Here is a 25277-nt window from a genome sequence, read left to right on the forward strand (position 1 = left end):
TATGTCTGTTGGCTTTCTGAATGTCCTCTTTTGAAAGGTATCTATTTAGGTCCTTTGCCCATTTTTTGATTGGATTGTTTATCTTCCTTTTGTTGAGTTGTATGAGTTCCCTATAAATTTTGGAGATTAGGCCCTTATCAGATATGACATTGGCAAATATGTTTTCCCACACAGTGGGTTTTCTCGTTGTTTTGTTGATGGTTTCTTTTGCTGTGCAGAAGCTTGTTATTTTGATGTAGTCCCATTTGTTCATTTTCTATTTAGTTTCAAGTGCCCTAGGAGCTGTATCAGTGAAGAAATTGCTTCGGCATATGTGTCAGAAATCTTTTACTGCCTTTATCCATTTCCTCATTTTAAGAATTATAAGCCAGTAGCCCCTACAAATACTTGTTTCAACTGTAAAAGCTATTCTTTTGAGAAAAAAAAGCAGATTAAGATTTTGTATCAGAGGATGCATATTAGATGTTCCGGGTTTAGAAAGGACCCATTTCAGAAGCTATTGAAAACTCGTTTGGGATATGGTTAACTCAATAACAAGTAGTTTGATTAACGCAAGAACAAGTAGTGATTTAATGGCAAAGTCTACAAGGCAAAGCTCCAGTGCTTTTCCCTCTGTAACATTCTAATTTCATAGATTCAAAGATGCAGCCTTTGCATATCTTGCTGTTCAGATACACAAATTTAATCAAAAATATCAGTAAGATAACACCTATAATTATTTAAGTCGTAAATACAGTCACGCTCCACATAACGACATGGCGGTCAACGATGAACCACAGATACTATGACGGATATATATATCTACACTAATAAAAGAGAAACATGGTAACTGGCGTACGACCGCTACCCTTTTCATTGGCTAATCAGCTAGATATGCAAATTAACTGTCAGCCAAGATGGCGGCCGGTAGCCAGGCAGCTTGAAACTAACATGAGGCTTGCTTGCCTCAGTGACGGAGGAAACCAACATTCCCCCCCTGCGGCTGCAGGCCTCTGAGCCGGCAGTTTAAGAAACTCTGTAACAAATACCACCGGGCTTCAGCAAGCAGGATGGCAACATTGTAAGCAAAGGCCAGAAACCTACTTTCAGCCGCGGAGGCCTAAGAGCTGCAGCCAAGCCTCAAAGCTAAAGCTGGCCCAGAATAAAAAAAGAAAAAAAGGAGAGGTTGGGAGCTTCAGTCACCCCCAGCCTGAAAACAGCCCTCAGCCCCTCACCCAGACTGGCCAGGCACCCCAGTGGGGACCCCCACCCTGAAGGGTGTGTGACCAGCTGCAAACAGCCATCATCCCCTCATGCAGGCTGGCCAGGCACCCCAGTGGGGACCCCCACCCTGATCCAGGACACCCTTCAGGGCAAACCAGCCGGCCTCCACCCACGCACCAGGCCTCTACCCTATATAGTAAAAGGGTAATATGCCTCCCAGCACCGGGATCAGCGGAGCCAAGAGGCCTCCCGGCACTGGGATCAGCGTGACAGGGGGCAGCGCCCAAACCCCCTGATTGCCCTGTGGCTCTGTGTGTGACAGGGGGCGGGGCCATAACCTCCCTATCCATCCTGCTCTGTTCGTGACAGGGGAAGGCGCCCCAACCCCCTGATCAGCCCTGCGCTGTGCGTGATAGGGGAGAGCTCCCCAACCCCCCCCCCCCACGGGCCCTGCTCTGTGTGTGACGGGGTACAGCCATAACCTCCCCATAGGCCCTGCCCTGAGTGTGAGAGTGGCGGTGCCCCAACCCCCTGATCGGCCCTGCTCTGTGGGTGATAGAGGGCAGTGCCCCACCCCCTGATTGGCCCTGCTCTGTGCATGACAGGGTACAGAGCCCCAACCCCCCTGATGGGCCCTGCTCTGTGTGTGACAGGGTACAGAGCCCCAACCCCCCTGATGGGCCCTGCTCTGTGAGTGACAGGGGGCAGTGCCCCAACCCCCTGATCGGCCCTGCTCTGTGGGTGACAGGGGGTGGCGCCGCAACCTCCCCATCGACCCTGCCTTGAGTGTGACAAGGGACGGTGCCCCAACCGCCCAAACGGCCCTACCCTGATTGTGACTGAGGGTGGCATCACAACCTCCCAATCCGCCCTGCTCTGTGCATGACAGGAGGTGGCGCCCCAACTCCCCAATCGGCCCTGCTCTGAGCCCGACCAGGGGCTGCACCTAGGGATTGGGCCTGCCCTCTGCCACCCGGGAGCAGGCCTAAGCCAGCAGGTCGTTATCTCCCGAGGGGTCCCAGACTGCGAGAGGGCACAGGCCGGGCTGAGGGACCCCCCCTAAATTTTTGTGCACCGGGCCTCTAGTGTGTGTGTGTGTGTGTGTGTGTGTGTGTGTGTGTGTGTATATATATATATATATATATATATATATATATATATATATTAAAAGAGAAACATGCAAATTAACCATCCCTCTGCTATGTTCAAGCCACACCCACCAGCCATGCCCACCGGCCAATCAGGAGCAACTATGCAAATTAACCCAACTAAGATGGCGGTAGCCATGGAGCTGGAGCGAGCAGGAGGCTTGGGTTGCCCCTGGCGATGGAGGAAGCCAAGCTTCCCGCCTGCCCTGGCCAGCCCTGGGCTACGCTCAAGGCTACAAAGTTTCTATTATAGAAGATAAATAAATCCCAGATACCTGCTTCCAGCTGGCCCTGGCCTCTGCCCAAGGAGGGGCTGGGAGCCTGGGTTGCCAGTGCAACCCAGGCTTCCAGCCGGACCTGGGCTCCACTCAAGGCTACAAAGTTTCAATTATAGAAGATAAATAAATCCCAGGAAAAAAAAGAAACAAAAAAAGGAGAGGCTGGGAGCTTGGGTCGCCAGGGGCCGTGGCCAGCCTGAAAACGGCCATCAGCCCCTCACCCAGGCTGGCCAGGCACCCCAGTGGGACTCCCCCACCCTGAAGGGGCTGTAGGCAGCCTGAAAACGGCCCTCAGCCCCTCATCCAGGCTGGTCACACCCCCATGGGGTGAGGGTCCCCGCTGGGGGGCTTGGCCAGCCTGCAAACAGCCATCAGCCCCTCACCCAGGCTGGCCAGGCAGCCCAGTGGGGACCCCCACCCTGAAGGGGGTGTGGCCAGCCTGCAAACGGCCCTCAGCCCCTCACCCAGGCTCTCTATCAGGTTGGACTAATGAAATTCAATTTATAAAAAAAACTAGCTGGTAAGCAAGTCTCAGCAAGAAAACACTGCAAACTAAAAGAGAGGAAAGGGAAAACAAACATTTTAACTCTAAAGCAGTGGTTGCCAACCTTTCGGACCTCATGGACCACCAGTGGTCCACGGATTACCGGTTGGCGACTGCTGCTCCAAATGTTTCCTTAAACCAGCAGTTGTCAACCTTTTGGACCTCACAGACCACCAGTTGGTAACCACTGCTTCAAAGTTTTTAGTACTGGACCAGTGCTCATCTCATTATTCAATAAGTGTATTCATCAAATATTTAATTAATATCTACTATTGCCATGCAACAAGCACAACATACAGATAAGAAGAAATGATGTCCATCTTTAAGGGAATTACAGTCTCAGAGAAAGACAGGCTTTTTAAGAAACCATGAAACTACTGCTACACAAAGATATATAAAGTATAGAAAGATAGCACAGGGCAAGAAGTAACTCCAATCACTATCTCACTATGAGACTCAGAAACATGAAAAAGTAGTTTCAAAAACTAATTTAGGTTACACTAATAGAAAACCAAAAGGCTAGACCAACTGTGTTCTCTCAACCCATAGTGGGCACTAATATCTGTCATATTGTACTAGTATATACAGCTCCAGCATCCTAAAATGAATCATGGTTCTAACATGAAAAAGTAGCTAAAAGTGATGCCTCAGAAAAAAAATAAGTGTATCAACAACTAGCATCTATAGTATGCATTCTTTGCCAGTTTTATTAAAATGTAATTGGTATACAGGGTGAGCAAAAGTAGGTTTACAGTTGTAATACAAATCCTATACAGTAGGTCCTCAGGTTACGTCTGAGATCCGTTCCTATGACATGACGTAAGGCGATTTTCGCCGTAAGTCGGAACCCACCTACATAAGCACCAACATCACTCACACAGAGCAAATACACAGCAGTAATGAAGCAAAACAGTAAAAAAAAAAAAAATTGAAAAGATAACAATTCCTGACCTTTATTTGTGGTAAGTAAATAATAAAAAACATAAAGCACATATGTACATACGTCGAAATGACAGAATTTTTCTTTTTATAAATAAATCGGAGATGGTGACATAACCACGAAACGACGTTCATCGAGTCCGACGTAACCCAAGGACTGCCTGTATAATAAAAGCCCAGTGACTAAAACGGTGGAACAACCAGAATGACAAGAGACCAGAATGACTGTGGCCCCTTGCCCCAGCCAGCCCCGCCCCCCAGCAGGGACCCCCCTCCACCAGGATCGGGGGCGTGGCTGCCCTGCAAACCCCCGCAGCCCCCTCGCCCCGGCCAGCCCACCCCCATCAGGGACCCCCACACCAATCGGGGGTGTGGCCGGCCTGCAAACCGCCCATGGCCCCTCACCCCAGGTGGCCCCACCCCCCATCAGGGACCCCCACCCTGATCCGGGGCCCCCATCAGGGCAGACCGGCCAGCCCCCACCCATGCACCAGGCCTCTATCCTATATAATAAAAGGATAATATGCAAATTGATCCAAATGGAGAAATAACCAGAACAACCACTCGACCAGTCACTATGAGGCGCACTGACCACCTCTTGGTCCCTTTCCCCAGCCGCAGGCTCCAATGCCCAATGGCAAACGGAGAATGAGGGGTGGGTGGCAGGAGACGCAGGTGGTACAAAGCGAAGGCACCCACCCCGCTAGTCGCCCCACACACAGAGGGCAACCCGCAGCAGGGGAAGTATCAGTGAGTGGGCAGGAACAGCAGACCTCTCGGTCCCTTCCCCCGCCTGTCAGGCTCCAATCGCCCAATGGCAAACGGGGAACCGGGGGTGGGTGACAGGGGACGCAGGCCGCACCAGGCCAGGCCCCCGCCCTGCTGGTTGCCCCACACACAGAGGGCAACCCACAGTGGGGCAGGGTTGGCAAGTGGGTGAGAATGGCCAACCTCTCGGTCCCTTCCCCCGGCCATCATGCTCCGATCACCCAATGGCAAACGGGGAACCGGGGGTGGGTGGCGGCGGTGGGTGGGGCCAGCTAGGGCAGCCGGGGAAGTTGACCCTGATCAAAGGGCAGGCCTAGGGACCATACCCACACAAGAATTTCGTGCACTGGCCTCTCGTAAATAATATGATTAACTAATATCAACAAGCATAAACTCTGTTTCATGTACTCACATCTGTAAATCTACTTTTGCCCCATCCTGTATAATGTTGTATTAGTACAGCATAATGATTTATGTATATTCTGTGAAATAATTACCATAAGCTTAGTTATCATTAATCACCTCACAGTTATAATTTTTTCTTGTGATGAGAAGATCTACTCTTTTAGCAAATTCCAAATATACCATACACTGTTGAAAACTACAGTCACCATGACAGTGATGGCAAACGTATGACACGCATGTCAGAGGTGACACGCAAACTTGTTTTTTTGGTTGATATTTCTTTGTTAAATGTCATTTAAATATATAAAATAAATATCAAAAACATAAGTCTTTGTTTTACTATGGTTGCAAATATCAAAAAATTTCTATATGTGACACGGCACAGAGTTAAGTTAGGGTTTTTCAAAATGCTGACATGCCGAGCTCAAAAGGTTCGCCATCACTGCTATAGAATATATCCCCATATACTATGCATTTTAATTTCAACATAACTGTGAAATAGTTAAATGAACTACTAAAGATATTTACCCTGGAGAAATGGGAAATAATATCTGAAGAATTGTCAAAAGGAAAATATAGTTACCTTGTGTAGTCTGTCTCTAAAAACAGAGTGAGGTAAAAAGAAAAATGGAGCTTACTGATGGCAACACAAAATAAGAAAAAACTAGCACATACAATTATACAAATTTTTTTGCATGTGGTTGGTGTATGAAATGTATCTATTTATAAAATTACAAGAGGCCCAGTGCATGAAATTCATGCATGGATAGGGTCCCTAGGCCTGGCTGGCGATCAGGGCCAATCAGAGCCTTCTGGCTCCCTTCCCTGGCTTCTGGCGACCAGCCGGGACTTTCCTTCGTTCCGCACCGCCCCCTGATGGTCACCATGCGTCATAATGAGCGATCGATCTCCAGGTCTCCTGGTGGAACTCCTGAGGGGACACTTTGCAAATTTAGATAGATGATAGATAGATAGATAGATAGATAGATAGATAGATAGATAGATAGATAGATAGATAGTCAGTCAAAGTTTTGGCTCCACTGTATGCTCTTGCCTCCTTTGTCAAATATTAATTGAGCATAATGGCTTGGGTCAATTTCTGGGTTCTCTGTTCTGTTCCATTGGTCTATATGTCTGTTCTTGTGCCAGGACCAGGCAGTTTTGAGAACCGTGGCTTTGTAATATAGCTTGATGACTGGTGTTGTGATCCATCCGTTGTTCTTCTTTCTCAAGATTGCTGTGACTATTCAGGTTGTGTTTTTTTTTATTCCATATAAATTTTTCTAGTCTGTGAATATGAGTTGGTATTTTAATGGGGATTGCATTGAATCTGTAGATTGCTTTGGGTAGTATGGACGTTTTAATGATGTTGATTCTACCGATCCATGAACACGGTATATACTCTTCCATTTGTTTATGTCTTCCTTTATCTCTTTTTTCAATGTCCTATAGTTTTCCAAGTAGAGCTCTTTTACCTCCTTAGTTAAATTTATTCCTAGGTATCTCAATTTTTTTGGTGCAATGGTAAATGGGATTATTTTTGTTGCTTCTCTTTCTGTGAGTTCATTATTGGTGTATCAAAAAGCCATAGATTTCTCAAGACAGTCTCTTCAATAAACGGTGTTGGGAAAATTGGGCAGATAGATGCAAAAAAATGAAACTAGTTCACCAACTTACACCATACACAAAAATAAACTCAAAATGGTTAAAGGACTTAAATTTAAGACAGGAAACCATAAAAATCTTAGAAGACTCCATAGGCAGCAAAATATCAGGCATGTGTTGTAGCAATATCTTTACCGACACAGCTCCTAGGGCAATGGAAAATAAGAAAATAAACAAATGGGACTACATCAAAATAAAAAGCTTCTGCACAGCAAAAGAAACCATCAACAAAACAAGAAAAGCCATTGGATGGGAGAACATATTTGCCAATGTTATATCCGATAAGGGCCTAATCTCCAAAATTTATAGGGAACTCATACATCTTAACAAAACGAAGATAAACAATCCAATCAAAAATGGGCAATGAACTTACATAGACACTTTTCGAAAGTGGACATACAGAAGGCCACGAGACATGAAAACATGCTCAAAGTCACTAATCATCTAAGAGATGCTATAAAAGAGAAAGAACTCTTACCATTCCCAACAGCATGGATGGACATGGAGAGCATCATGCTAAGTGAAACAAGCCAGTCGGAGAAAGATAAATATCACATGATCTCCCTCATTTGTGGAATTTAATGAACAACATAAATTGATGAACAAAAATAGAGCCAAAGACATAGAAGCAGCAACCAGACAGTTGAACTTCAGAGGAAAGGCAGGAAAGGGTGGCGGGAAGGGGGTAAGAGATCAATCAAAGGACTTGTATGCATGCATGTAAGCATAACCAATGGACACAGACATTAGGGGGGTGAGGGCATATGCTGGGGGGTAGGGGTGGCCGGGCAGAGGTCAATGAGGAAAAAAGGAGACAAATGTAATACTATGTAATATTTAAACAACAGAGACTTCTTTTAAAAATTAAGAGAAGAGTTACCATATGACCCAGCAATCTCTCTTCTGGGTATCTACCTTGAAAACATTTATTCACAAAGATATATGCACCCCTATGTTCATTGCAGCACTATTCATGGTGTCCAAGTAATGGAGATAATCAAAGTGTCCTTTGATAGATTATAAAGATCAAAGACAAAGAAGATATGGTACATATACACTATGAAATACTATTCAGCCATAAAAAAAATGAAATATTGCCATTTGCAGCAACATGGATGTACTTTGAGAATATTATGCTAAGTGAAATAAGTCAGTCAGGAAAAGCTAAGAACTGTAAGATTTTACTCATATGTGGGATGTAAAACTGCAATTCATAGACACAAACAATAGTATGGTGATTACCAGAAAGAAGGGGGGTGGGGACAGTACAAGGTAAAGTGGGCCAAATATATGGTGATGGAAGATGATTTGATTTTGGGTAGTGGGCTCACAATGCAATATACAGATCATGTATCATCAAAATGTACACTTGAAACCTCTATAATCTTATTAACCAATGTCACCCCAATAAATTTAATTAAAAACAAAAAAAACTGACTTAAACACAGGCTCTGGGTTTGAATTCCAGCTCTACCAATTATTGAATATGCAACTATGGAAGTTACTTAAGCTTTCTGAACCTCAGTGCCTTCATATTCAAAATTAAGTTAAATCGGATCATGCATGTAATTAGCATAATTCCTTGGATATAACAGTTACTCAATAAATGCCACCATTGTCCTTATCAAAAAAAAAATTATAGTCAGAGTTGATAAATAAAATCACTGCCTTAAATTAATAAGTTTACCATTGCTAAAAGTATTTAAGCACCCACTAAGTGACCTTAAGACAAAAATATGGAAAAGACTGCTTAATTCTTGCCGAGTTAAACTAGATAGGTGTTTTTTTATCTTTATTGTTGAGCGTATTACAGATGTCCCTCTTTATATCCCCCCATTGCACCCTCCACCTGGCTCCCATCCACCCCAGGCCCTCACCACCCTACTGTCTGTGTCCATGGGTAATGCACATCTATATATATAAAAGGTTAATATGCAACATGTCCCCTCAGGAGTTCGACAAGGAGACCAGAGTTCGATCACTCTCTATGACGTGCGCTGACCATGGGGCAGCGCAGAATATGGTGGGGAACCAGCAGCAGCAGCAGGGTGCTGAGGGAGGAAGGGAAGGAGGAGGCGGGAAGGCAGAGAGACTGGGGGGGGGGGGGGGCATGCAGTGGTGGTGCGCAGGCAGCAAGGGAAGGAGGCGGGGAGGTGGTGGGTGATGTGGCGGGCAACTAGCGGTGCAGCAGGGTGCTGAAGGAGTGAGAGGAGGAGGCAGAGAGGTAGGGGGAACCACGCAATGACAGTGTGCGGGCAGCAAGGGAAGGAGGAGGCGGGGAACCTGATTGGCCCTGAATGCCGGCCAGGCCTAGGGACCCTACACATGCACAGATTTCATGCACCGGGCCTCTAGTATGCATATAAGTTCTTTGGTTAATCTCTTCCTGCCCTCCCTCCACCTTCCCTCTGAAATTCGTCAGTCTGTTCCATGTTTCCAAGTCTCTGATTCTATTTTATTCATCAGTAATTATGTTCATTAGATTCTTTATTTATTTTGCTTTTGAGTTTCTATTGTTGACATATATATTTATTGCCATTTTATTGTTCATATGTTTGATCTGATTTATTTTTCTTCTTAAAAAAGACCCTTCAACATTTCACGTAGTACTGGTTTGGTGGTGTACTCCATTAGCTTTTTCTTATCTGTGAAACTCTTTATCAGACCTTCAATTCTAAATGATAGCTTTGCTGGGTAATCTTGGTTGTAGGTCCTTGCTTTTCATCACTTTGAATATTTCTTGCCACTCCCTCAGGCCTGCGAAGTTTCTGTTGAGAAATCAGCTGACAACCGTATGGACACTCCCTTGTAGGTAACTGACTTTCTTTCTCTTGATGCTTTTAAGATTCTCTCTTTGTCTTTAATCTTTGGCATTTTAATTATGATGTAACTTGGTGTGTGCCTCATTAGGTTCATGTTGTTTGGGATTCTTTGTGCTTCTTGGATTTGTTAGTGTATCTCTTTCACCAGGTAGGGGAAGTTTTCTATCATTTTTTCACATATGCTTTCAGTTCTTTCTCCTTCGGGCGCCCCACAATGCGAATACTGATATTCTTGAAGCTGTCCCAGAGGCTCCTTACACTATCTTCATATTTTTGGGTTCATTTTTGTTCTTCCTGTGCTGATTGGGTGTTTTTTGATTCCACAACACTAATTTGATTTTCGGCATCCTCTGCACTACTCTTGATTCCCTATAAATTATCCTTCATTTATGACTAGTCCTTTTTTATGTCGTTGATGAGCAAAGTTCCTTGAAGTTCTCACAAAGTTCCTTAAGTATCCTTATACTCTTTATCTGGCATGTAGCTTGCTCCTATTCATTTAGTTCTTTTTCTAGAGATTTCTTTTTTTTATTAAGTTATTACATAGGTGTCCTTATCCCCACGTTACCCCCTATCCCCCAACTCATGCCCTCACCCCCCTGTTGTCCGTGTCCATTGGTTAGGCTTATATGCTTGCATATAAGTCCTTTGTTTGATCTCTCCCCCTTACTTGTTCTTTCATTTGTGACATGTTTCTTTGTCTCACATTGTGGTTGCTTCTCTGTGTTTGGTTCTATTTATTAGGTAGAGCTGCTATGTCTCCTGGAATTGGTAGAGTGGCTTTGTGTAGTAGGTGTCAAGTAGGGCCCAGTGGCTCAGCTTCCCCAGTCACCTGAGCTGAGCACTACAGGTGCACCCCTTTGTGAACTGTATGCACTATCCTGTTGTAGTTGAGCCTTGATTGCTGTTGGTGTTACTCGGAGGGATTGACCACCAGGCCTATTGGCTGTGTGTACCAGCTGCAACTACAGCAGAAAAGCTGTTGTGCAGGAGATACCCCTATGGAGTAGGACTTGCTTCAATGGGGCTTTGGTGCTCACTGGGTTCGCCCCTTGAGTGTGTTACTCATGGATGTGCTAGGGTTGTAAATTGACATGGTCTGAAGCTAACCTCCAGGTGCACTGGCTCTGGAGCCTTCTGGGAGGTGTAAAGTCAGCTACTGCCTGTGCCCTGCCTGGGGCCATCAGGCATGAGCTACAGGCCAATTTGCAGATGGCTCCTACTTGTGATGGGCTTGGAGGTGCCTAGGAGAAGCCAAGTTGTGAATCTTGTGAAGCTGCTGCTAGTGTCAGGCCTGGGGCCACTTATGGAGAGGTATGGAGCCAGTTGCTACTTGTTTGGGAGATTTTAGCAAAGTCTAAAGCCTGAGCCAGGACAGGGCATTCATATGGAAAAGCCACAGCAAACAGTTTGGGTAGGACTGCAAATTGGGTCAGACAGGGTTTCAGGAAGTCACCAGGTCAGGGGACTACCAAGGTATCCCTGTTGATGAAAAACACACCAGAGATTTCAGACTAACCCATTCCATGCCTTCGCCCCTCCTACAGTTTCAATGTGGCTTCTTCCTTAATTCACTAGTTGTAGGGCTTCCATTCAGATAGATTTCAGGAGGTTCTGATGATGGTTGTTCTGTATTTTCACTGTAATTTTGATGTGGTTGTGGGAGGAAGCAAGTGTCGCATTTACCTATATTGCCATCTTGACCTTCCTCCTAGACTAGTAGGTTTTACAAATCCCTCCAAACCCATTAATCTCCATGAACCAAGAAGTCATTGATTCTCTTGTGTCAGTTTTCACATCTAGAAAATGGGGATAAAGGTTCTGGCTATCTCAAGGCAATGTGAAAATAAGTATGTCAATGAGTATAAAAGGGCAGAGGCAGGGACTGAGGCAGAGTAAGAGGAGGGAAGGGAGGCATGAATCTGTCTCTAGCGAAAAAGGAGAGATTCTATTTAAGCTAACTTTGAATTAAATCAAAAGTATAACCCCAAATATATGCTCAATGCTGCGTATTCCCCATCAATCCTCCAGACACACCCTTATCATTCCTTTCTCTGTGCTTTTCCTTGCCTAGAATAAACTTCCCCTCACTTTGTCTGCATGACATATTTTAACTTTTATTTCTTTCATAGCTTAGTCCTTTTTCTGAAATTTTTCCAGAGCACCCCCACAACTCTAATTATTCCCTTCCCATACCCTCAAAACACCAGCTAAAATTGAATTACTTCTTTTTCAATATCCTCACAGCACCTTGTGTGTACTTCCATAATAGAAATTGTTTCATTGGAAAGATTATGAGTTCTAGACTCAGTTTAAGGCTGATTTTGTGGTTCAGAAATTCTGTTTATTCATCTTTGAAACAGGGATAATACTGTCTGTCTCACAGTTGTTGTATGCATTGTATAGAAACTGAGAGCTGAATAGGAACAGTGAGCATAGTGATTGCTGTATAGGGGTAATATGAGTATGTATGTGTGAATGAATGAGTGAATGAACAGATAAATGCCCTTTATTTCCATGTATTCTTCCCACCTCCTATCCAAATATAGACCATGGATTCCTCTGAGATAAGGACTATCTTATTTATGTATACTCCAAGAACTTAGCATAATTTTAACGCCAAAATAATAAACAAATATTTATAATAAAATGACCTATCTGATTTTTTCAAAAGTCTTTAGAATTTACTTCCTTATTTTCAGCAGTGCTGCTAAATATAAGATCTTGTGTTATTTACTATTATAGCCCTTACCATATAGGTTCTTTTAAAAAAACTATTTTAGAACATTTCAAAGAAAGAATCAAAAATTATAGGGAAGTATCAAAGAAATAAGAGTCTAAAGATGAATGGCAGGAAGTAAAGATGTCAAAAAACATAAATCAAGGTTCTGATCTTCACTGCCTTGCTTTAAATATAAGACAACAAAGGTGACATGGGGGATAAAAGTAGTTGAAAGAACATTAACTTTAAAGGCCTTCTATAAAACAGCAATATTAAACTATAAATAAAACTGATAATAGGGAATTAAGAATGAGAAAAGGGCAAAATACTCATTGCTCTTTCTATACTTCTCTATTTTAAAAAAGTTTTACTCAAAGTACATATTTTAAAATGTAAAGCTAGAGTAAAGAAACATTTCTAATATATAAATAAAAATAAACTATACCCATTAAGACCACAGTTTGAGATAATGCTTATTTAGATTTTTTAATGATTTTAAATATAATCTGGGGAGTACATAATTGTTGGCATAGAGTCAATAGACACTTATAAATGAACCAAAGAACAATGTTACTAATGCACATTTGCTGTCTTTCCTCCCCAAAAATACAAGCTATGATTGTCTTTTCATACTCCCAACATCTGTACAAGGCAGAATAAGATTTTTGCTCTTTCCTTCTTTTCACATGTACTGATAGCAAAAACCAACCTCTTATATTTTGCTTACGACTCATAAAGAGTTGCTAAGGCACAGAAGGTGTAAGGCATGTGCTAAAAATTACAGTTAATCTAAGTTACAGAGTCTAGCCCTAACCAGTTTGGTACAGTGGATAGAGCGTCAGCCTGTGGACTCAAGGGTCCCAGGTTCGATTCAGGTCAAGGGCACGTACCTTGGTTGCGGGCACATCCCCAGTAGGGAGTGTACAGGAGACAGCTGATCAATGTTTCTCTCTCATTGATGTTTCTAACTCTCTATCCCTCTCCCTTCCTCTCTGTAAAAAATCAATAAAATATATTAAAATAAAAATAACAATCATCATTCTCCCCTTTTAAAAACAAAAATAGAAACTCTGTTTACAGATTCAAGACAAAAATTCGTTTGAAATATCCTGAACTATTTTTTCAAGCTCAAAATGCACTTGCTAAATTAAATGTCTTAACTATTTCCACACTCAATATGATTCTTTTAAACCAGCGGTTCTCAACCTGTGGGTCGCGACCCCTTTGGGGGTCAAATGACCCTTTCACAGGGATCGCCTAAGACCATCGGAAAACACATATATAAGCACATATTGTTTTGTGATTAATCACTATGCTTTAATTATGTTCAATTTGTAACAATGAAATTGGGGGTCACCACAACATGAGGAACTGTATTAAAGGGTCGCGGGCATTAGGAAGGTTGAGAACCACTGTTTTAAACTAAAATGTATCCAATATAATAAAGGTAGTTTTCAGAAATTAGATTAAAAACAGAAAGGACAAAAAAAATAAGGCAAATGGTTCAACTAATAACAGACCTATTTTTCTGCTGTATTCCAGAAATGAAACTGAGGCTATGCTGAGTGAGCCCAGCCAAAGTTTGCTGACAGCACTGATTCAACTAACTTTATTGGACAAATACTTGTTTGTTAGGTTAAATCCAATTCACTGCTAGATCTTATAGTTGCAATACACAATAATTCCTACCCTCAATATCACACTACTTCACACAAGATAGTAATTTCATAGAAAAACCAATAATTTAAAAAAATGTTTTTAATTTATTCAAGATTTTTTTTTTAAATAGAAGGATATTATAATAAAATGAAGCTGCAGCAACAACAGAACACTAAAAACATTAACAGGCCAATACAATTGCCACTAGGTGTCACTCTGATATAAAGTTCTTGGCTGTCTTTAGGCTTGCTTTTATACTTGGTCTTTTCCTAGTCTTTCCAATAACATAGAAAACTGCATTTTCTTTATAGCATCTTTTTGCATTTTTACATTGACACATATACAGAAAAATTAGTATTTATCCAGTTCTTTAAATAACAGTAAGATGAACTATATCTAAGAACTAACAATTATATTACACGTCACAAAAACTATAATATGTTTTAAATTTCCAATGGCAGATGAATTAATGTACATATAAATATATATATATATACTCATTTATTGAGCCATTTAATTTCTCAACAGGTACTGCTTGGTGCCAAACACTGTGCTTAGAGAGAGAATTTGTAGAAGAATAAGACCTGGTCTTTAAAAAGAGAAACCTGAATCATAAAGAAAGAGTAAGATATTTTAAAATCCATTTTAAAAGTCTCTATTACTTTTTATGGAATCATAGGAGACAAACCAACTAAACTATGTCCATGGAAGTCAAGAAAGGCTCCATAAGAGGAAAAATTTACATGAGATAATCAAAGATGACTATTAGTTTTCTAAAAAAACTAAAACAGGAAAGGACAAATAAAAGAGAATATAGGAAACAGGGAAATCACTGAAAGATATATAGGAAGATTTATATTCTAGAAAGATCATTATAGGGAAATTATGTAAAATACAGACAAGTCTACACAATGGGGAAAAGACAGTCTCTTTTAATAAATCGTGCAGGGAAAACTGGGTATCTACACGCAAAAGAATAAGGTTGGACCTTTACCTTATACTATACACAAAAATTAACTCAAATTAAATACTTAAATGTATGCTCTGAAACTGTACAATTCCCAGACCACAGCACTGGTCTTGGGAATGATTTATTGGATATGACATCAGAAGCAAAGACAACAAAGGTATCATACTAAGTGAGATTACCAAAAATCTTCTCTAAAGCAAAGGAAATAATCAACAGAGTGAAAAGGCAACATTCAGAACAGGAGAAAAAATTTGTAAACCATATATGTGACAGAAGTTAATATCCAAAATACATAAAGAAGTCCTACAGTTCAATAGCAAAAAAGTAAACAGCCCAATTTAAAAATGGGCAAGGGACCTGAACAGACATTTCTCCAAAGAAGACATACAAATGACCAACAGGTATGTGAAAAAATGCTCAACATTACCAATTATCATGAAAATCCAAACCAAAACCAAAATGAGATATCATCTTCTACCTCATAAGATGGCCATTATATTTAGAAACAAAACAACAACAATTAAAAACTAAAAACTGAAAAACAGCAGTGTTTGCAAGGATGAAAAGTTGGAATCCCTGGGCGCTATTGGTGGAATGAAAAATGAAGCAGCTACTATGGAAAAAGAGTACAGAAGTTCTTTAAAAAATTAAAAATAGAACTAACATGATCCAGCAATTCCAATTCTGGGAATTTATCCAAAATAATGGAAAGAGGGGTCTTAAAAGAGATATGCAATTACATGTTCACTACAGAATTATTCACAATAGCCAAGAGGTGGAAACAACCTGTCCATCAACAGATGAATGAATGAAGAAAATGTGACATATACATACAATGGACTATCATTCAGCCTTTAAAAAAGGAGGAAATCCCATAATATACTACAATACAAATAAACCTTGAGGATATCATACTAAGTGAAATAAGCCAGGCATAGAAGGACAAATACTGTATGATTTCATTTATATGAGGCAAAGTGATCAAACTTATAGAAACAGAATGTAGAATGATCATTGCCAAAGGCTGGCCAAAGAGGAAAATGGAAAGTTGTTGTTCAGTGTATACAATGTTTCAGTTATACAAAGTTCTACAGATCTGCTGTACAACAATGTGTATATAGTTCACAAAACTATCCTGCACACTTAAAATTTTGTTAAGAACTTAAATCTCATGTTATGTGGGGTTTTTTTTAACCACAATTTTTTTTAAATATATTTTATTGATTTTTTACAGAAAGGAAGGGAGAGGGATAGAGAGTTAGAAACATCAATGAGAGAGAAACAGCGATCAGCTGCCTCCTGCACACTCCCCACTAGGGATGTGCCTGCAACCAAGGTACATGCCCTCAACCGGAATCGAACCTGGGACCCTTCAGTCCGCAGGGCAATGCTGTATCCACTGGGCCAAAACGGTTAGGGCTTTAACCACAATTTTTTAACGGAATGTATAAGAGAATAATTGAGGGCACAGGGATGGGCATGGGGAGAAATGGCTGGACTAGGAGAGGAATCTAGGCAGAAGAAGGAACAAGTACATAGGTCCTGAACCTATTAAAAAAACTGAGTAAGTCCATTACAACTTAGACATAGTAAGCTATAAAGAGAATGATAACAGATGAAAACTAGTAATGTAGCAGGGACTTACAGCCCTGTTGAAAGATTTGAATTTTTAAAAACAATGGAAAGTTTCTAAATGGCTTTAAGTAAAGGATAACAATCTGATTCATGTTTGGGAATGATCATACTTTTAAAAGCCTTGCTTTTCTCTGTAATAAATTAATAAAATTAGGAAACAATCTCTTCAAAAAGGAACAAATACAAAATTTCAGAAATAGCTGGTATTTAGATTTAAGGCAAAACTATATTAAAATAGAAATTAATATAACTTCTGGTTCTACAATGAATATGTTTCAAATAGTCTAAACTAAACATGAGTTCAACATAGCTTCTCTACAGATGGCAGGCATACACTCTGAGTTTCCTTTGAAAGAATAGTACTGAAGTATTTATCCAGCTGGCAGAGAGAAGGAGTGATAAAAATATGTCTTATTTCTTCTCTCATAGTATGAACAGTAAGTGAACTTCAGCTATAAAGTCCTATATTCAATGTACCTAATAATTATGGCATTTCTTAAGCTCCTAGATCAGCCGTGGGCAAACTACGGCCCATGTCTGAAATGAATAAAACTATTGAAAAAAAAGACTGTACCCTTTTATGTAATGATGTTTACTTTGAATTAATATTAGTTCACACAAACACTCCATCCATGCTTTTGTTCCGGCCCTCCGGTCCAGTTTAAGAACCCATTGTGGCCCTCAAGTCAAAAAGTTTGCCCACCCCTGTCCTAGATGTTTGATTTCCACCTGTGCTAAAACAGCATCATATATGTGGAACAAAAAATTATTCTCAAATTTACCTCAACCTCAACACAGTATTTAAAAACAGAGCACAATAAATAATGTGTATGAGAAAATGATTGTGTTTCATTGGCAAACACAGACTATTCTTCCCTTCCCATTCCATCCCATTCATTTTTTGTTCTCCCTGTTGGCAGTCAACCCAAAAGAAAAAATATATAAACTGAATGTTTACCTACTGTACTATTAACTTATGAAGGCTTTGTGATAGGGAAAACCTTACCAACAGTACAGCTGTCTTCAAGTACCACATCAACATTTCTGTCTCTGTATTCAACCCTGAAGTCCAGCATCCGAGGTTGTCTTTCTACAATTTGCCTAGATGGCATTACAGGTCGAAATGCCGAGGAGGAAGAGGGAGCAGGAGCTGGAGCTGGGTGACTTGCTGGGTCAAATGCAGGTCCTGATATAGTTTCACTTCCATAGTCACTGAAATATTAACATTAAAAAAAGGATTATCATCAACCAAATCATTACAAATTACCACTAAGAACCTGCTCCATACTTGTTTACTGTTCTTCCTATCAAATTTACCTACCTATACATCCACACCTAATCTTAAGTTCTACTTCCTAAATGACTGAAGACTACATTATTCTCTGTCCCATCCTCATTTTTCTGTCTATCAGCAGTATCATACATAGCATTTGCAATTAGATTTTTGCCTTATGTTGTTATGGCGTTGGTAAAACATTATTTTAAACTCTGAATTAAGAACAGTATCTTTACTCACTCTCAAATAATCATTATTTGATTAACTCTACTTTTCACAAAAACTATTTCAAAACTTCACCTTCCTTAACCCTCCATTCTCCCCATCTCACTCCTAGGTCATAAAAGATATTTTTTCCTACTTTGCAGAGAAAACAAACAAATGCCATCAAGAAAAAATTCCCTTAAACTTTTTAAAATCAAATCTATAAACTAACCCACATATGCACACTCTTTCTCTCTTCTTATAAAATAGAGAAGACATTGTTCTATCTATGCAAAATCTGAAACCATCTTCTCATTAGCTTAACATTATGGATTATTATCCCTTCCTTTCCAGTATCTTCAACATCTCCTTATCTTGGATTCTTCTCAAAAACATTTAAATATGTTCCAATATTTCCCTTCTTAAAAAATAAAAATAAAATCCTGGTCCTAAAATATTATATTTGTAAGGATTAAATCAGATAATGTGCGTGAGAGCTTAGCACAATGCCTGGTACCTAGTAAGATCTCAAACTCAGTATTATCCAAAGTTGTAACTCATTAATTGATCCTTCTCCAATATTACTCATATCAGCTTCCCAAGCCAGAAACCTCTGACATTACTTTGACCCTTTCTTCTCTCTCAACTCCCACATCTAACTAGTCCTTTCATACTCCCTCTGTGCTTCACTTAAATAATTGAAGTGGCATACAAGGTCCTGTATGATCTGAACCTATCTACCTTCCCAGTCTTATCTTCTGCTATACTACCTCCATCTCTCTACGCTACTAGCTACAACAGCCTTTCATTTCTTCTGTCTCACCTTGATTGTGTTTCATTGGCAAATACAGACTATTCTTTCTTTCCTTCCCATCCCATCCCATCCCATCCCATCCCATCCCATCCCATCCCCAAATTCCATGTTTTTTCTAGCTAATTGTATTTATCCTTCATATCTCAGACTGAATGTTTATCAATTCGAAACATATTTTACTATCTCAGGCTAGTTCAAATTCCTCACCACTATCAATAACTATGTATTTAGTTGTATAATTAATCATTTGACATTTAAATCCCCACTAGAATGTAAGCTCCACAAGGGTGAAGCTGACATTGGTATTGTATCCTTTGCCCTGTGCTCAAGATTTTATATATAGAAGGTACTCAAATATTTGACAAACTAATGAGGAATAACAATCAAAGAATTTGGTTTTTCTCTGAGTTAATTTATCATATACTGTCACTTTTTTGTTCTCACTGGGAAAAGTAGAAATGAAGGGAACATATGTATCGTTTCCACTGAAACATCATTATCACAACCAGAACTACAAGCTCAGTCTAAAACATTTTTCTTCTCACCCAGAATTTAAGGAAAAGCAATAAGCTGAAAACCAGAATAGAAACAACAAAAAGAATGACCAAAACATGCCAAGTTAAGCACTGTTCATACAATTGAGCAGGAGAAAATATTTACATTTACTTCACAATATTGCTTTAATCAGTGTTTATCAAATTATATATTACATAACTGATTTAGTGAATGGTGATATGTCTCTATAGAATAGAATAGAATAGAATAGAATACAATACAATACAATACAATACAATACAATACAATACAATACAATACAATACAATAGAAATTATAAGGATGTGTCACTTAATACTTAGGACCAAATATTGTTCATCAAACCTTTTATTCTGGTACATATTTGCACATGTGTATTTTAGATTCCAAGTATTCCTCACTGTAGGTCACAGTCGAAAAAGTCTGAAAGTGACTAGCTTAGATCTCACCAGATTCAGATACTACAGCAATCATTGATCCACGGACAAAAATCTACCCTTTCTCCCAGTGGTTAGATTCAAGGAAAGTAACCTTGGAAGAAAGATATGGGAATAGAGAAAATGTCCAAAGCAAGAAAGAATGTCACTGTTGGAATCCAAAATGAGCTCCTAAATACCTAACTAAAATCTGTGCAATGATGATACTTCACATCTCTAAACTTTGTCACAACTTCTCAGAAATCAAAAAAACAGCTAAAGTTAGTAGGCTGTCATTGACTTGTTTCTTAACTCCAAATTCACCATTCTATAGTCTATTCTGTGATGCTGGAGATAGGATTCTGCAAAATTATATACAGGGTGGAGCAAAAGTAGGTTTACAGTTGTGAGTACGCAAAACACAGTTTATTCTTGTACTATTATTTATTAACTACTAGAGGCCCGGTGCCAAAATTTGTGCACTGGAGTGGGAGGAGAGGGTCCCTCAGTCCGTCCTGGGCCCTCTTGCAGTCCAGGAGCCCTCGGGGGATGCCTGACTGCAGCAGAGGCGGGAGAGACTCCCACCACCGCAGCTGCACTGGCCAGCCGTGAGCCCGGCTTCTGGCTGAGCGGTGCTCCCCCTGTGGGAGCACACTGACCAACAGGGAGCAGCTTCTGCGTTGAGCATCTGCCCCCTGGTGGTCAGTGCACGTCATAGTAACCAGTCGTTCCACCGTTCAGTCCATTTGCATATTAGCCTTTTATTACATAGGATTGTATTCTTTTCCATATAAATAACTATAAACCTACTTTTGCCCCACCCTATATTTCCCTTTGGCAACTTGTTTCCTGACTGATTCTGCCAATAGGGAACTCTAAATAAAGATTAGCAATTAGGAAGAGGGGGGGAACAACTTCCTTCTTCCTGTTGCATGCATTTCAATCTGTTTAACCCTCAGCTTCGTCTCCTGCTTTTCTTCAGCACGCTTATAACCAACTTCTTGACATCTCCTCAGAGATACCAACAGTAGCTGGGCAGTATGCACTGCAGAGGTCAAATCCTCAGCGCCAAGGACTTCCTCTGAGCTTCAAAATTCTGTTAATCCCTTCGTCCCCAGATCTAAGCTGGTAACTTCTGAAGCACTTATTATATCCATGTTACTTCAGTTTTACTTTTATTGCTCTTTTAGTCTTCTCTGCCTATTTCACCAATACTTCATTAAAATCCTTCTGTTGAAATACCCTAGTGTGGTTTCATTTTCTTGCTAATGGAGATGTCCCAGGAAACATAGGATTCAGGTCCTTGACCTTCAATGCACTGCTGAGCACCTTACCAATGGACAATGGGATACCATAACAGGCACAATAATTAATTAAACTCTCACTTATAGTTAATTATGGTCACATGCCTTCGAAACAAGTGCCTAAGGGGAACAAATAATGATTTGACTTGACCATTATGGTGTTAATAATGACAACAAGGATTGTGGGCTGGCTGCTTCTGACTCTAATGGAGAGCCTACAGAAGAAAATGGCATATTTAGGGGTTTTAACTTTCACTTCAAGTCATGATAGGAAAGTTACAGAGCTTCTGAAGTGGCCCTTTAAAAAGTTTCTGCCCTAGCCAGTTTGGCTCAGTGGAAGGGTCCCAGGTTTGATTCTGGTGGCAGGGTCAGTCCCACCCCAATCAGGGTTGGGGCCCATGTGGGAGGGCAACCAATCAATGTGTCTCTCTCACATTGATATTTCTCTCTCAGTGTCTCTCCCTGCCTCTTCCATCATCTAAAATCAATGGAAAAATATCACCAGGTGAGGATTAACAAAACAAACAAAACAAACAAAAAAGTTTCTTATTTCTGTAATCACATGTATGATCCTGCTGAGAACTAGACCCAAATTTTAATTTTGCAGCTTGCATAATTACAATGAAAGTTGAATATACAATTTGTAAGTCTCTTTTGTAAAAGTTAAGGCACTGTTTTGGAAGGAGTGGGACCCTAAGATGTGAAATGGGGATACCTGAGTACACTCGAATGGTTAGAATATTGAATCCCTGGAGTCTCTCTGAATTTCTTTTGTAAGAAGAAACAGCTCCTCCTCCCATTACTGAAAAGGTTAGCCCACCTCTTGACTGAAAACTGTCAATACCCTTACCTGCAACACTTGCCTTGAAATGGATACCTACTCTCAAAACCCACCCTCACCATTCCTTATTGCCTCCAAAATCAGATCTAGGCATGCTCCAAGAAAACAAGTACAATGTCTTAACTGAGAGAAGAAAGCTTATATCCAAAAATAATTATAAGATTTTTCATAAATTACATCCACAAAAACCTAGGGATTAGGTATGAAAATGAATTTGAAGTGAGTCTGATCATAAGGTTTGGATAGGGCCAAATAACATGTTTGCTTAAGCAACTTCAAGTACCTCTAATAGTTTGCTTGTTCACTGAGTAAAACTTAAGTCCCAAAGGAGTCTCTATTGAATAAGGATGAATGCCCAAACTTGCCTGGCAAAATGTAGAAGAAATCCAGATGCTTAGAAAAATGCAAATGCTCATTATCATGTACAACCTGATTATAGACACATTCTCTACCACACTGTCCATGAGATCCCAGAGGACACTGCAGTAACGTATTGAGAAATACATTAGTAAGGGAATCTGCAGTCTTGAAAAACTCTGTAGTGGCTATCTTCTCTGGGTTGGGAATGACATGGCACCACTGAAAAAGACTCCCTAGTGAGCGTGATCTCAGAGTGCAGAAATCAAATGGCAGAATTTAGTAAGAAAGAGGTGGAAGCCCTAACCGATTTGGCTCAGTGGATAGAGCGTCAGCCTGTGGACTGAAAGGTCCCAGGTTCGATTCCAGTCAAGGGCATGTACCTTGGTTGCAGGCACATCCCCAGTGGGAGGTGTGCAGGAGGCAGCTGATAGATGTTTCTCTCTCATCGATGTTTCTAACTCTCTGTCCCTCCCTTCCTCTCTGTAAAAAATCAATAAAAACATATTTAAAAAATAAAAAAAAAGAAAGAGGTGGAAGCAATTAGTTAATGGACAGCATGGACAAAAAGAGGCAATCATAGAGTTTAACCTGCAGAGATCTTTAGTAGTGCTCAAATGAAATAGCATTTCTAAGGAACAAAATTAAAAATCAGTCTACTAAATTATTACTTGATCTATATACAGAAACCCTAGATCTGACTTTCTAAATCCTAACTTCCCTAACCACAATGGAAAGTTATAGTCACTCGCAGTTTCCAAATGCAAGTTAGTTCAGACATAAAGTCCCAGGTGCCCCCAAAGACAATACAACAGAGCCACATGTATGTATTATAATTTTCCTCTAAGACTTTCCCTCAGAGATCTACAGCCATTTACTAGGGTGTCTGTGTCCAGATAAAAGAAAAATATCTAGATCTTTAGGGAATTACAAGATGCTAACTCTAAGTTGATTCTAATTCCTGGGGATATAAATTGAAGTTTATGGTGCTAAATGAAATTTGGGCCCAAATCCACCCACAATGGGTTCAATCTGTCAACCTACCCTGTAGTTTTTCCCTTAGAGCCTGAATGTATAATTGAAAAAGATACACTCAGTAACTGACAGACATCCCATATTGGCTTCCAAAAATCCATGGAGATAGGGTTATTACACAGAGAGGGACAACAGGAAGTAAATGATCTTGCATATACTTTGTTTTTCTCCATAAAACTTGCAAGCATCATGACAAGCATTTTGCTTCACCTAGCAGGATAAAAATCAATATATCTTCATTGACTTTTCTTGAAGATTATGCTAACTCTCCTGCTCTTTGTCATAATAATCTAGTCTGGAGAGATCTTGATCACCTGTAGATTAGTCCTGAAGAACAAAAGTATAAAGTACAAAAATGTAGGGACCTGCCACCTGGTGAAGTCTCAGAGGTTCAATGGTCAAAAGCATGTCAGGGTAAAAGACTGGTTGTTGTACCCTGCACTTCCCATCGAATAATAACTAAGTTAACGGAGAAAAAAATATTTGGAAGGAGAAAGGGAAAAATGGTTGGAAAAAATAGGCTGCTAGAGCATTACAGCACCAATCAAAGAGAGTAATGAAAGAAAAGCCTCCAAGTGCCACAGGTTGACCATTTCATTTAGAAGGAAAAAGATCCTGAGGCACATATCCACATTGATAGGTAATGATTTGGCCAGCTGATCAGGACTTGAATAGAATAAAAGGAAGTCTAGAAAAGAAATATGAAAATGGATCTTTTAGAATGGACACAAAAGGTTAATCTATGTTTTGAAGGTGAATGTTTATAAGCTATCCATTGAAAAAGGGGCTCTCAATACGGATAAGATGACATTGTTCTGTTGATGTCAGTCAGCTTTTCCCCCTTACTATCCCAGGTCTGCTCAGCACATTTATATACAATGTGCCACGCTAAGAGAAATGGAGGTTAGGCATAGATATAACATCACCTCCCCATCACTAAGTCTGAATCTGGCTAGGGAAACTACTGCCCAAAATGCAAGCAAAAAGACCAATATGGAACCATTTCTAGGGAATCTGGTAATGGATCATTTCTAGCGTGGAGGAGGCAATATGTTCTCACTTAAAAAGAGTTTCTGGATATAAAATTAACTTCCTTGGCAGCAATGCTTCTGCCAGCACCACCAATCATGCATTTAGAAAATGCCTTATTGCTCTCTGGCTTCCAACACAACACTGGCTCTAACCGGAATTCATTTCGGCAAAAGAAGTGTAGCACTGGTATCACTTGCATATACCAGAAGTAACTAGCTTAATAGAACAGTGGAATGACCTGCTAAAGAGTTATGGCACAAGTTGGGAGACAACACCCTCAAAGCTTGGTGTTCCACCTAAAAGGATGAGGTATATGCTTTCATCATTGACCAAACAGTGGTATTTCTCATGCTGCCAGAAAACATGGGTATGAGAATTAAGTGGTGATGGTTCCTCCTATTATGCCTAATAACTTACCAAACTTTTGCTTAGGTCGTTCAGAGCTCATAGTTCCCAGGTATGTAATGTTTTCACAGTTCTCCCACTGAATTAGAATTTAAGAATGTCCCTTGGCCTCATGCTACTGATTCAACTAGCAAAGGAGGAAGTACAGCTGGAATGACTGGTCCTGATTACCAAGAAAAAAAATAGGTTGCTGCTACACAATGGACTATATTCTGTGTTATGTCCAATAATAAGAGTTATGAAAAACTACAACCTTTTTATTTTTTAAAGACAGGAGCACTAAGGATTCTAATTCTTCAAG

General features: G+C 40.4%; 1 protein-coding gene across 8 annotated transcripts in view; it reads right to left on the reverse strand.

Annotated features, from left to right (window-relative positions):
• Positions 1-25277, reverse strand: part of FAF1 (Fas associated factor 1) — a 372784-nt gene that overhangs the window by 269194 nt on the left and 78313 nt on the right. For all 8 annotated transcript variants that reach the window (XM_036349475.1, XM_036349474.1, XM_036349476.1 and 5 more), the window contains one exon: positions 17765-17970. In XM_036349475.1, coding sequence (XP_036205368.1) covers positions 17765-17970 — 206 coding nt within the window. The remainder of the gene's footprint in view (positions 1-17764; positions 17971-25277) is intronic.

This window comes from Myotis myotis, unplaced genomic scaffold, assembly GCF_014108235.1.
Source record: "Myotis myotis isolate mMyoMyo1 unplaced genomic scaffold, mMyoMyo1.p scaffold_m19_p_2, whole genome shotgun sequence".
NCBI classification, from domain to species: Eukaryota; Metazoa; Chordata; class Mammalia; order Chiroptera; family Vespertilionidae; genus Myotis; species Myotis myotis.